The sequence below is a fragment of the Danaus plexippus genome (genome assembly GCF_018135715.1).
Source record: "Danaus plexippus chromosome 3 unlocalized genomic scaffold, MEX_DaPlex mxdp_34, whole genome shotgun sequence".
Taxonomy (NCBI): Eukaryota; Metazoa; Arthropoda; class Insecta; order Lepidoptera; family Nymphalidae; genus Danaus; species Danaus plexippus.
Genome location: NW_026869846.1, coordinates 831,984 through 846,414, shown reverse-complemented (window position 1 = coordinate 846,414; position 14,431 = coordinate 831,984). Strand labels below are relative to the sequence as shown.

At 33.1% G+C, this 14,431-nt stretch overlaps 3 protein-coding genes across 4 annotated transcripts; 2 read left to right on the top strand and 1 right to left on the bottom strand.

Moving 5' to 3' along the window:
- The first annotated feature begins 356 nt into the window (after nucleotides 1-356).
- Nucleotides 357-6,047, top strand: LOC116766589 (folylpolyglutamate synthase, mitochondrial). Its single transcript, XM_032656505.2, has 8 exons — nucleotides 357-491; nucleotides 712-792; nucleotides 959-1,066; nucleotides 1,256-1,435; nucleotides 1,529-1,665; nucleotides 1,741-1,921; nucleotides 2,140-2,498; nucleotides 5,615-6,047. Exons 1-8 carry the CDS (start codon nucleotides 408-410, stop codon nucleotides 5,982-5,984), a joined length of 1,500 nt encoding a protein of 499 aa, XP_032512396.2. The 5' UTR covers nucleotides 357-407; the 3' UTR covers nucleotides 5,985-6,047.
- LOC116766583 (putative RNA polymerase II subunit B1 CTD phosphatase RPAP2) lies at nucleotides 3,320-5,436 on the bottom strand. Its single transcript, XM_032656491.2, has one exon. It carries the CDS (start codon nucleotides 5,276-5,278, stop codon nucleotides 3,536-3,538), a length of 1,743 nt encoding a protein of 580 aa, XP_032512382.2. The 5' UTR covers nucleotides 5,279-5,436; the 3' UTR covers nucleotides 3,320-3,535.
- A 353-nt stretch (nucleotides 6,048-6,400) lies between the features above and the next one.
- LOC116766643 (uncharacterized) lies at nucleotides 6,401-14,431 on the top strand. Of its 2 annotated transcripts, none has more exons than XM_061527024.1 (7): nucleotides 6,401-6,706; nucleotides 9,349-9,494; nucleotides 9,819-9,925; nucleotides 11,912-12,001; nucleotides 12,150-12,277; nucleotides 12,715-12,810; nucleotides 13,657-14,431. In XM_061527024.1, exons 2-7 carry the CDS (start codon nucleotides 9,357-9,359, stop codon nucleotides 14,130-14,132), a joined length of 1,035 nt encoding a protein of 344 aa, XP_061383008.1. In that variant the 5' UTR covers nucleotides 6,401-6,706; nucleotides 9,349-9,356; the 3' UTR covers nucleotides 14,133-14,431. The 2 variants fall into 2 exon arrangements, with proteins under 2 accessions (XP_061383008.1, XP_032512453.2); XM_032656562.2 differs by having other exon boundaries at nucleotides 6,405-6,706; nucleotides 9,840-9,925.

The following is a 14,431-nucleotide window of genomic DNA, read 5'->3' as shown; positions in this document are numbered from 1 at the left end:
TTATAATTGACAGCAGAGCTAAATGCTTACCTACTTACTGTATAAATCAGATGATGTTGATTGTTGACATTTACAGTTTACAATATTAAAATTTAAGGGTTATGTTGGGTTTCCGACTTCAATGTAGTAATATGTACCTGCTGAATTATTTTGTGAAGTTGAAATATCCAGTTTAATTTGGTTGCTTATGTCGTAATAGGAGGTCAAATGTCAAGATGATTTAATGATATATTGTAGAGTAAACCGTAGCATTGTCGTCGCATCTCTTTACACATAAAACATAATGATACCATCACATATTATACCACTACGATTGAACGAGGTTATTTTTTGCCATAATTGCAAATTGGCCAATAGTGGAATCCGTCCTGTATAATTTAGTAGTGATTATATTCGCTAGTGCGTCAATGCTAAGCATTGGGATTGCTCGTGTTATAGTAGTAAATAGAGTATTCAATTTGAGGATGACTTCCACCAAGATGTCCTATGAGGTAAATTGAAATATAAGATATTACAAACCTAATACGATTTCAAGAAAATAATTGAAGAGTCTCAAGTCCTAAATCATTTTTTAAAAATATTTTAACATAATTATAACAATAATATATATATGTATATATAGTTATGTGATTTAACTATAAAGTTAATGAGCTTAATTTTATGCATTACTGTACTATATATATTTACTGAAATAAAAATGTATTTTTATAGGATGCTGTTCAGAAGTTAAACTTGCTTCAGTCTAATAAATCCACTATTGACCAAATTCGAAAAGGCCTTAGAAATGGTGAAGTATGTAGAATATAAATAAATATAGTAAAATATAAATATAATTAAATATATATTATAATTTTTTTTATTACTTATAATTAGTGAAATAATGTATTATTTGAAACTAAACTATTTATTGTTATTGACCTTCCTGCCCAAGAATAATCTCACATTATTTTAATTTCAGAAATGTAATAACCTAAAAGATATGGAAAACTATTTATCACGAACAGGAGTCACCATGTCTATGTTAGACACTCTGTCTGTCATACATGTGGCAGGCACCAAGGGCAAGGTATATTCTTATTTTAATATTTTTAGTATATTAAATTTGGAACATCATTATCCATTTAAAAAAGATTTTTTAATGTCTGTACAATTTATTGGTGCCAAACTAAAATGGGTTCCTTTAACTATAAAATACCGACTCCACAAATAGGTTGAATGTGACAATTAGTTTATACAATCACTTGTTTCTTCGAAGGGTTCAACTAGTGCCATGTGTGACTCTATACTACGTTCATATGGATTCCGTACTGGTTTTTACTCATCTCCACATCTTGTAGCTGTCAGGGAGAGAATACAACTTGAGGGACAAATACTTTCTAAAGAAAAATTTGCTTATTACTTTCACCAGGTGTATGGATCTCTCTCGGCTACACAGGTATTTTTTTTTTTTTTAAGATATTGCTAATCAACATGCCAGTATATATTCCTCTCTCTAAAAAAGGAAAATTAAAACTTCCAATTGTTTCAGGCTTTTGAAGGTGATATGCCCAAATATTTTAGTTTCTTAACAGTTTTGGCCTTCAATGTATTTCTGAAAGAGAAAGTAGATGTAGCTATTATTGAAGTGGGTATTGGTGGTGTAGTTGATTATACTAATGTTTTAAGGTACTATTATTTTTTACTGATAGATATAATAGCTATTTATAATAACTCTTAGCCCTATTAATGTGCACAATTCAGAAAGGTTCCAGTTGTGGGTATAACTCCATTGGGCTTGGATCATACATCAATACTAGGTAATACATTGCCCGAGATTGCAGCTGCAAAGGCTGGAATAATGAAACCTGGCTGTGAAGCATATACCGTCCACCAAGCCCCAGAGGCGATGGATGTCTTAGAAAAAGTTGCAAAAGACGTTAAGGTACACTCAATATAGCACACCTCAAATATAGTGACATGAATTGCTTTTGTTAAGATATTATTTCTCAAGTATTCATATTTCAACAGGTATTATTGCTTATAATTACAAAATTCAGTGTTAATTTTGCTTACAACAAAAAAATTTCTTTTTCTTTTTCATTCAAAATGAGAGCTTTGTTAATGACTTTTATTTATAAAAGATTTTTGTCATATCTCCAGTGTTCTCTAAATATAGTTCCTGAACTTAGTTCTTATAAATATGAAAACGGGCTCAAGCTCTCCATATATTTAGAAGCCTATGCAATGAATGCCTCTCTTGCCATACAACTTTCACATGCTTGGATACGAAGAACAAGGGGAAGCATAAAACCAATGGTGCCAAGGAATGGTACTTGCAAAATAGATGATCATATCTTGGTTGACGTCTTAACAAAAGAAACTGTAAAAGGTTTAAAAGAATTTAGATGGCCTGGCCGGTACCAGATTGTTAAGACAGATTATGCCGAGTTTTATTTGGATGGAGCACACACAAAGGAGTCAATGGATATCTGTGCAAAATGGTTCACAGATAGCAACAGGTGATAATTTTTTCTTTAATTTTAATAACTGCCAAGCTAAAAGGCGGTATATAAACTAAGACATTCCTCATATTAATTTATGAGAGCAACACAATTCAACAATTCATTAAGGAATGCCTAATAATTTAATGTCTGAATAAAATTACGTATCTAGTTTCCTATATTTCGAAAGTGTATATGAGGAAAAGATTGTGTTAAACTCGCATTGCAAGGAATAATGCTACGAAGACCAGCACTTAATAGTGAGTATTGTGACTGTCTTAGTGTTACTAAAACTGTAATTCACTGTTTATAAATATCTACTTAGGCAATCGGTTTAGTTGGAGAATCACAACTAACATACGGACGTAATGTACTCTACAAAAACAATAACAGTAGATGCTTGGGAGGTGACAAATTGTCTTTTCCAAATTCTCTTTTTTGCTTTCCTTCTCTGCAAATGTAGGTGTGTTAAATGAGGCAAAAAGGGCTGAGGTGACGTATCAATAACATGAAAGGGAAAAAATGTTTTTGATTGCATTATATGATAGTTTTAGAAAGAATAAATTAATCATAAATTAGAATTTTTTAAATATTATAGAATTAAAACAAGGGAACTCGCAGCCTTGTATTATTTACTTCGCTCGATGTTTTGGCGAAGTTGCAATTGCCTTGGTCATAACTCATAAGCCGGCTACAACCGTGCTATACCTTTATTCGTATAAGAAATGACCTTACCTACTAACAAATAAGACAGGTTATTGAGAATATTACTAAAGTTGTTATTATTATAAATATACTTATAAGACACATGTTCGAGGAGTTTAAAAATAAAACACAAGTTACACACTTTTTCTCTTACTGAAGTAAAAAAAGAATAATTTTATTGCTCATATTAGTGAATATATATGAATTGCAACTCTGAACAGTCAACATCTCATTATGAGTATCTAAAAAAAATAATCGCAGATCCGTTATTCAATCAAAATAATCCACTATATTCAGAACATATAAATAAAAAGATTTTTTAAGCATTAATTAACAAAGGCTAACACTAACTACATATTTTTTTCAATAGTCATTTGATTATCATTTACGTCGAGTAACCTATTTACATCGGTCAACCAAGAAATAAGCCTGTCTAAATAACCTCCGTCTTGATTATAGCTGAGTAACAAGAGCTGCATGTGTTTGAATGCCGTTTCATGCTCCAGTAAACCTTTCAATTGTTCGTCCCTTATAGATAACAATTTTATAAACACTAAAGCGATCAATGTCCACTGTATAGGTTTGAACATAATATTGTCTGCTTTCAATTTGAATGTATTTACAAGCAGTCGTATGTCAGAACTGATTGTTAGATTTAATAAGCCAAGTGATCGTAATAAATCTGGCAACACCTTGTTTAAATGCTGGCAAACAATTTTCCTTCGCAGTGCATTTTGTGAATTCTTATCAACTAGTGGTAATACAGTTGAGTTATCATTTTCATTGGATGCATCAACCTCCGTGGGCTCCTCTGGTTCCGGGATTTCAATTTCTCCTGCAAAGAAGGCTCTTACTTTTAACTGTATTTTCTTACTCTCTTCCTTCAGAATTGAATAATCTGGTAATGGTCTAGTTTCTTTATTTAATATCTGAGCATCTTGTCGTCTCGATTCTAATTCTAACAAGTTAAGTTTGCGGCACAATGCTTGGTACTGGTCGTATGTGTTTGAAGTGTAGAAAATGCTTTTGGAGTAATTGTTTAAGTAGTCTGTTATAAATTGTCCTTTGTTGGATAACATTTTCTTTACATTTTCTTCCCCATATATAAACAGCAGTGTGTCAATCGTACACCATTCCGCTAAACATTTTTCTACATTTATTGTTATGGCTGTGATTGAAGGCGGTTTCTTCTGATGTATAGTTCTAGTTACGCTGGTGGTTGGTTTCTCAGGTTCTTTGTCCTTACTTGAAGGTCTATTAATGAGTATAGGGTCAATCTGTTTCTCTGGTTTCTCCACTATATCACCAACAATATTTAATGGGTTTGTTGTTTTCTTATTAGGTTTCTTCCTCACATCAGGTTCCTGTGTGTATGACGGTTTAGAAGATTCTAAATGATTACTGGGTGTAGTATTTTCATCATTAGTATTGACTATGTTGCTTCCTATTACATCTTTACTATTGCTTAATAATTTAGATTCAATTTTATGGACATCAATCTTATTTGAATCTACAATATCAGATGCATGCTGAAAGCTGGATTTAGTGAATTGTGAAGTGGTGATAAAATCATCTTTATTTATTTCTATTTTTGCGGGTCCACCCAAGTCTACCTCTTGTCCCAAACCACCAATAGTATCTACAGGCAACAATTGAATAGTCGGTATTTCTTCATATTCCCTAAACCATAAAGGACTCGTCAACATTTGTTTTTTAACATGCATTGCCGATTTGTAACAGATGTTACTGCAGAAGCATTTCCTTGTTGTTATATCGTAAACTTTATTTGTTTTCAATGATATCCTGTATTTTTGTTTAGGAATGTCCTTCTCTAACAATGTTCTCTGACATAATGGATAACCACATAGTTGTAATATAGACCGTTCCTCAATCACATCATCGAAATGACTTTGGTTAATATCGAGTAAGCATTTTAAAAAATATTCCTCATTCACACACTTTTCAAGTAATTTTTCAACTATGTTTTGTGCTTTGGCGTTACACTCGCGTTTTTTAATGATAGCTTTTCGTATTTGTTCCTTGGACATTTCTTCGATTTTAGGTGGTCGCTTTGTACTTTTTTTAAATTCCATCTTTTAAAAAAATTAAATAAGTATGGGATAAATAGAATAAATTTAATGTGTTGTAAGCGGTAGCAATGTTATTGTGTCAATAATGACAACACTGTCAAATGACTAAAGACGTCAATTAGGTTATAATGTTGAGATAGCTAAGTTTACCACTGATATAAAATATTTTTTCATGTGAAAATAAGAATTATTGAAAACAAAATGTATTGAATTTCTTCTTCAATGTAATTCTAGAAAATTATTATTACAAATATTTATTTTTTCTTTGACTTATGTGTGATCAGTAGTTTGTGCTTCAGTTCATATTTTTAGATTTTAATGTTTTAATTTCTCATTCAGATCTTCTGCTCAAGCACTGATCTTCAGCGCAACTGGTGATCGTGATTCAAAAGTTTTATTAGAATCACTGAGAGATATAGATTTTCATATAGTATATTTTGTTATACCCAGTTCCTACAAAAAGTTGAGCAAAAATAATGACAATTTTTATATGATGGAACACAAAGATCTTCTAACGAGATGTAAGAGTCAAGCCTCTATATGGAAGACCATTAATGGAAACTCTATAGTGAATGTATATGAATGTGTCGCTGATGCATTAGAAAGTATAAAGAAAATTAAAGCCGACAGTTCCGTTCTTGTTACTGGTTCGTTACATTTAGTTGGAGCAACACTTTCAATAATTGATCCTAATCTTAATAAAGATTGATATTTGAGACTAAGTGTTTGTTATTATATATTGAGTATTGTCAATTAAAAATGTGATATTGTTTGTGTTTATTTATTTCTTCATGTGAACATATATTTATTGCAATATATTAGTATGATTAATATAATTCTAACTTCTTTTTTTTAGATCGAACAAACTATGTTTTTTTACATTTTAATAAATTTTACCCGTATAACTATTTATCAAAGGTTATGTTTATATTCTTCAATATAAAAGCATGAAGCGAGCAACATAAGAAAATTACACATGTTTGGTCGGAAGTTTTGTTGAATTTAAAAATATATTAATATTATTCTTAAAAAGAAAAAAACAAAAAGTTTGGATTCTAATTGACAGCCTTAACTTACAAAAAAAAAGAATATCCGTATGTCATTTTCTTCTTTAGACGGTTTGTCATTGTCAGTGTCACTTGTCATTAACATCGGCCTCTTTTTGTATAATTGTGATATATCTTAGCGATATAAATTACGGCTATTTAGAAACAAATACTTTCACTGTCGTTTGTGTCTGGGATTTAAAGCTTAAATTAAATTTTTCAGTTCAATTAACATTATATTAATTGTATTTCAATACAAAGTTTAAAGTGTATTTACTGTTGAATTAGATAATAGTACTTGATAAGAGTTTATCTTATAATATGTAGGGCGATGAAATTGTAAATAGAATGTATTGTGAATCGTGATAGAAATTGGTGGCCACAGGTGAGTTTCACTGAATTAATTATTATGATTTGATATTGCGTATTCATGTCAGTAAATGTTATTTTCCTGTTTCCATTTTCCCTTAAAAACATGAATTAATAGTAAAAAAGAGATTCACATTTCATACAACTTGTATACGAAAATATTATTTTATCTATAATATTTCGAAGGAGATGTGTTTGTAGTGTGTTTAATTCTATTAATAGTTTTTTTTTGTGGTAAGCAGTTTCATTATTTTCCTGATTATTATTGGCATGTCAAATTCTATTTGATTCATCTCCAACTGGCAGAAAGTTAATTTATGAAAGTAAAATTTTTATAATTTTTAATTAAGGAAGCAGTAGGCTATAAACATGTTAATAATGCTGTGATATTCACTTAAAATGTGGAACATGGAAGCTTAATATTCTTTAATTATAATTTGGGAAACATAATTATTATTTTTATATATATTTCTCTTACTTGAATGTTTTTGTATGGTTTTTTGCTTTTAATGTCCTGGATAAAAAAAAAACTAATGGCCATTTTTTTTCTACTATTTATTATATCTGGCTGGTTTATTTTGTAGGTGTTATTAAAATCAATATCAGAAAAATATAAAATGGTATCCAGCAATTACACATATTTTATTAATTTATCCAATTTAAAATATCAAATTCTATATAGAATATAAATGCAAAATTAACACATCCATGTTGATACTATAAAAATTCACATGTTTCCTTTGACATATTCTTTGGAAACATACAAAATTACGAATTTCGATGTATCCAAAGCAATAAATGGATAACATATAATAAAAAACAATCATACTAATTGATGATGAATTAAAATAGCTTCATATTTTTACAACAACACTTAAAATGTTTGAAATGTTCAATCATAATGGTAATAATCATAAATTACGTGAATAACGTTCTTTTCGACACTAGATCACTATGTATATTGGAGCTTTTTATGATTACAAAATAACTTTATTTAACAGTCTTCAAATGTCTGTTTTAAATAACATTAAATATTACCCAAAATATATAAGTAATAAATTTATGTGGCTAAACATTCGTCGTAATATTACAACACAATTTATTTCAAGTTGTCATTTCCATGTCGTATAATACATACAACTTATATTAGAGCATATTTGAGCGTCGGCGTCCAGACCAGACATGTTTCTGTATTCGCGAATTTTAAAGCGCGTTGTGTTAATAGAGCTTACGGTTTCTTGGGAAACCAACATCCCCCAAGACCATGCCATAAAAGCCAATAAGTTTTACGAACTCACTAGGAATAGGTTCGTCGTAGATTTGTACGCGGTAGAAGTGGGAGCGAGAGGTATAACAGCTAAATCTTTCTACAACCTACAAAAAGACTTGGGTTTGTCCAGAACAAATATTAATTCAGTTTTGGAACGTACTTTAAAGGTGGCCCTAGTAGGTTCTTTTCAAATTTAGTTGGATAGAGAGAAGTTTGGACGACAGAGGGGAGCGTTTAGATAGGGACCCTCTAAACCTACACCTGGGTGGTAAGTCGAAGACACTGTCAAAGGAGCTTTATGAGCTCCATGCAACACGGTGAATCCATGGAATGCTGAGAAGTTTCCTCTAAAATATAGAATGAAAAAATTATCTACACGAGCAGGATTCCAGCCGACACCTCCGGGATATCGCGTGCCAATTGCTTTACCAATTTGACTATCATGCCCTGACTAGATTTGCTGCATTTTTCCCACATATCCTCAACATTCCCATAGCGTTAAAATCTTACTCATACTTACAACCGAGTTATCGCGCCAATAACATTTGATAAATTAGTATTTAATACAGATAATTATTTGATTACATTAGTATTATAAATATTATATCAGTGACAAGTAAAAACACGAGATAGGGCAATACAATGTAAGCTATCTTTTTAAAACATTGCATTGAAATGTAAGGAGATATCAGGTCGCTCATTAAATAATCTGTATATATACAGATGATACAAATAGAGTATATTTTCCTTATTTTCAATGAAATATAGACGCTATTTCAAGTGATAAAATAAACTTGATACAATAGTATAGTTGTGAGAATCACTTTAGATTTAAAACTAATTTTATTCCAACTTATTGTGTTTTGTTAGTCTTTTTTTCTGTTCGTACGCAGTAATAACCAAATTTTTCCAGGGTTCGGCTCGATCAGGCTGTTTTATTTGTTACGTCAATATAAGAAGAATTTAAAATACTTATACTTTTACACATACATATGTATAACTAAATGGATCCTCCGTAACGATAATTGCGAGCCGTTTTCAGTGTACAAAAATATACTCTGTTATATGTATTGTTAACTCCTCTATAAATTCTACTAACATGAACCATTGTTCCTCAGTGTTTATATTAACAAGTCTAAACCTAGATATTTGGGTTCACTGATAAGATCTTTGTTCTCTTCGTCAGTCTAAGTCGATGTCCATCACCGACCACGTCACTCGTCATGTGGATCGTGCCGCTACTTCGCTCTAATCATATTAAAATTTATATCAAGAACTGCGAACATTAAGATATTTGTACAGACATATCTCACAGATAGTATAAATAGACCTGCTTGCTTCGCTATATTCTGTTTGATATGCTAGTAATTATAATATAATTATATCAGCTGAAGTCATGATGCATATGTGGATGTGGTTTGGCTATGACCTGGGCGACTTCCTGTTTTCTGGTCTGGTCGTCAACACGAGGTGGTCGTTCGCTCTCACCTGGATAGTGCTGTTTTTCGTGGCTCTGCTCTTCGAGGGATCGAAGGTGAGATGGTTTCGAAATATTAAAAATTGAGAACAAGAAAAGTTTTGATGAGAATCAGACAAGTTGGATAGTATTAAGAATGTCGTGATGCCACTGAAGATAATGTTATTTATAGTCAAGTATGCGACAGATGTCATTTACCGAACACAATTGGCATACGATTGAATTTACATATTAAAGATCACAATTAATATATGTTAAAACTTTTTCTACTTTAGGTATATATAATAAAAGCTCGTAATGAAAACTATGTAATTGAAAATATTATAGCAATTATGAATTGTAAGTTATGTATTCATTCTAATATTAATAATTTGAAGTAAGGTCTCTTTGATATCCGTACAGGTATATCTCGCTCGTGTTCAGCGCGAGGCACTTCGGAAATTGCGTCCTCACGGCTCTGACGAAAGACGGAACTTGTTATGTGAGCGGTGAGATAGACACGCTTTTATTAAAATAGAATTAAACCCTTAAAATGTACAATAATTTACAATAGAGGAGCCTCATACACAAACTTAATAATACCGTCGGAAACTTGTAGCTAAATACGATTTATTTACTAAATGCAAAAACCTTTTTATTCCCAAAATGACAAGGAACTGTTCTTGTGTTTGTAAAATTATTAATAGGTGTTAAGTCTTGATAATGTAAGTGTTGGAAGTTTTGTAGCAGCATTGTTCCGAATAAATCAGTCAATTTTTAATATGAACTCATTTGTATTATCTATTATGTCAGTGTAAACAAATAACTAGATAATAAAAGCACCTCTCATTATAAGTTAAAATTAAAATATAAGTACATAGTTTGAGTTTAATTACTCAGTGTTGAGACTGAAACGATTATCTCCGAACACATTTGGAATTTATTTTTCCGTATTCATGCTGCAGTTAAAATTATTCTGTGATTGAAATGGTCGTCGTAAAAATAAGATAAGGTTTACGTCTGAAGGTTCCTTCGCCTTCATTTGTAATACGACTGGACGCTGTACTGCTCATACGACTTCAAGGACGTCGTGTTTCAAATATCCTATTCATCGGTCGCAGTTTATGACTGATGACCTTCAAAATGACGACGTTCGTATTAACTATAAAAATTGATATAAAAGAAATCTATAATTAAAAAATCTGCACAAGACTAACGTTGTTGTTTATAAGGTTGTTGTTACCTGTGTATATACTGTTTAAAAAATATTGATATTTTCTATTTGAATGTCTGATATGTTTAAATTTATTTTTTATACTCAAAACTATTGTTTTTTTATTAACAATATATAACATTGCATAATAATAGAATTGAAAACTTCTCAAGAATAATAAAGTTCATTCAAATATTAAAGGCGGCAATTGATTGTAAAGGAGACGTGGGTTGGCCGATAGACGATCAATCTGACTAGTCTATGGGGAGGGAATCTCGGTGGATTTAAAAGGCACAAGATCAAGAAACGATTCAGATTTTGAGGAAGGTCTATACAGCTGTGGGCGAACACCTCGGCTGATGATGATCATATAAAATTAATCCGATATCTTGCCAACAACAACAGTCTGTCTGAGACAAAGTTGTTTGTAAATACAAAAATATAACAATAAGTTGCTTGTTTGGAATGTGATTGATTGATATGGGGCTTAAAATGTTATGTCCGGATTATGATAGATTACACCGCATTACTCAGGAAAGTTGTTCATGTCGGAGGTAATTACTGTGTTGACCTTACGGTTGGGATACGATTGTAAGCATAGACCTTGATGGCTAGTGAACGGTTATAGCCCAACGCGTAGTGAAATATTTGGCAAGCCATGAGAAATATACTTGTAAGTCGTGGTGGCCTGGAGGTTAAAAGGCCCGCCTCTCATACGTGAATACGTGAGGGCGCGGGTATTTAGACATGACTGAAAGACGGTCTCACCGAGCAGTGGCGGAATAACCAAAAGCCCAGCCGGGAAACTGGCTGGAAGAGGGTACAGAAGGCCTTGGGGTGTAAATAGCGCCAAAAAGTGCTGGTGCAGCAAGCTAGGGGAATCCACTGCAACTATCTTCCCAAGAATGTTTATCATATATACGGATCACTGATACGTGATGACCACGACGAGTCTGCAGACTCTTGCGACGACGATGGTGATCATGATGAGAAATATACTTATGCACTTATACAGAGGAAGGTAGAATCTGAAAAATTAAGACTGAACTATTTAGTTTTAGATTAATGTGAGAAGGAAGAAGATCTAAAATTTAAAAGCGATGTTCAATCTAGGATAATTATTTCTAATTGTTTTTTTTTAAATATAAAAATAGTTAAATCATATCAACGTTCATAGAAAATATATGTTTATTTTTCCAAAACTAAACCAGCGTTTATTTATTACATATCTGTCTTTACAATAACTTATATTATATTCTATAAAAGATTTTTTTTGTCACAGCGATCGAGAGCAAGCGAATGCCATGGAAGCGACGACCAGTCGCAACACAAGCTCGGGGCAAGTCAGCAAGTGGGACACATTTAAGATAAGGCAAGTATGTTGAAACAGAACAGAAAAAATATGAAGAAAATTTAAATGACATAGCTCCGGCATAGACACTTAATCAGTTGAGGTCAAAGCTGGTGGTTTAAAATGAATGCACATTTTTTAATAATTATAATGGCACCAATATATTTAGGACCCTGGTGAACGGTCATCAGACCCTGGTGTTCGTCGTCCATAACGTGGTGGGGTACCTGCTGATGTTGGCCGTCATGATCTACAACGTTCACCTCATGCTGGCCGTGGTCTTCGGCATGATGTTGGGTTAGACTTGCGCACTGGAACCTCTATGCTTGAATTAGGATTCGAATTATTTACATACAATTCAAAATGTATCATCACGAGACGGGTTCGAACCGAGAGCTCGGGGATATCACAGCTCAGCTGTCCTAACAAATGAGCTATCGTGCTCTAGCAAGAGATCGTGTATTAAGTCATTGTTATTGTTTGTAATAGTAGTTTTAATGCACACTTTCTTTAATTATAATGATTTGATTCTCATTTTAAGTATTTCTTCACACTAATAATAAAGCCATGTGTGATATGACTGACAACTTAATATTTCTTTATTTATGTGGTCTTTTAAATCAGAATCTTTAAGAAGTTATCAATTGCATGACGTGTACGGACGGTTCTCATTAAAAAAATATATATGTAAGCTTTAATTTTAATATATTCGTAAATTATCCCACTTCCTTCAGGTTACTTCCTGTTCGGGACCAAGTTAACTCGCCTCCAGATGCAATGCTTCAGCACCAAGCGCGTCGTCATCTGTACGCCGGAATGCGACGACACTGGTTCGTATAGTATAGCAACAGATGCGCTATATGTCGCTGGTCTCATTCTAAATCATTTCAATGTTATCGAATGCCTGTAGTACGTTGGGTAGGTTAATGTTAGGTAGGTGAAGATTCCCTACTATCCCCTCCCCAGACCGCTGCAACACGGAGAAGTGCAGCTGGGAGGTGTGCGAGGGCAAGCTCTGCAAGGAAATGGACGCGCTAGAACTCCAACAGGCAGACACCGCGTACACACGAAAGTACACGCCCAGTACCATGTTATATGTAGGAAGTCGGTCGCTGTAGTGTCGCTTTGTTTTCATTTCGTTTCCATCACAACTTTTTCTTTTATTTTTCCTCAAAATACGTTTCTCTAGAATGCTTCTCGTATTGCACCTGTGTGTCATATTTAGTTTCGATTGATTTTGTCCAAACACAGTATTAGATGTTCATGATTTCCACTACGCTGTACGTAGACCTGCTACCTTTAAATCGTTTGTCAAGAGCGTTCTAGACTCACGTGTTCTTAGTTCTTTTAGGTAATTAAATGAGTACATAATATAGATGTAGCTGTAAAAAAATAAGCTGTTCGGTCTGAATCATGTTAGTTCCATTAGAATATAGAAATTCCTATGAATTTGCTTGGATATAACTTTTCTGGGATTACAATGAATTATTGAGTTTTGTAATCAGATTTTTTTTAAATAAATTTGGCAATTTAATTTGAATATAAAATGTTAGCCTCTCGATTTTTAACCAACCTGTTTTTGAGTATATATAACAAAATAGTCATTTGCTTTTTTGCATTTCCTTTAAAACTTAATTAATTTTGTTTTATTAATACCGTACTAATTATTTTTTCAGCTGAAAACTCAACGCCTCCGCTACTAAACACTTCCATGGATTCCCAGTCGTCTGACATATTTGTTTGTCAAACTCGTACCTGTATACAGCCCTCTCACTACTTTCCCGCCAATACCCAAGATGGCGGCGAACACAGCAACGCCAGCTGTTACTATGGCGCCAAACGATGTCCGTCTAAGGTTGCCAAGTTTAAAAAGATGCAGTCCGGTGTCCATTGTCATCACGACAGCGAAAAGGAAGACAGTCCTGGGGTCGAGGATGCGCAACTTCTTCATAGTGAGCGGCGCGGCTGTTGCAAGAAATTGGAACCTCCTCCAGAAGAACAATGCTGCAAATCTAGTCAAAACACGACAGTCGTCATCCACGAAGAGAGCCATTCGGAGGACGCCGACACCCAAAGCAGAGAGAACAGTCCTCAGATCTCGTGCTGTCACTCCAAGTCGACGCGGGACAGCCAAGAACAGATAGTCACGTGATGTTTACTAAACCGGTCACCGAGAGGCTTATAGTTATATAAAATTCGTTTGACGGATTATAGTTTTGTATTTTTTTAATAAGAATATTCAAAGTGTTCGTTACCGAAAATTGAATTTGACGTGATCCAAGTACGGTATTTATAGAGTAGAGCAATAATTAGTGGCATCCGTTGTATGAAGCTCGTGGATTTTATTGGACTTGTTGGAATGAGTCTGTTGCGGTGCGGAAAGCCGTTGTAGACGAGTGAGAGTGTTTGAAATAATTCATATGGAGCTTTAATAAATACGTAACAGAGTTC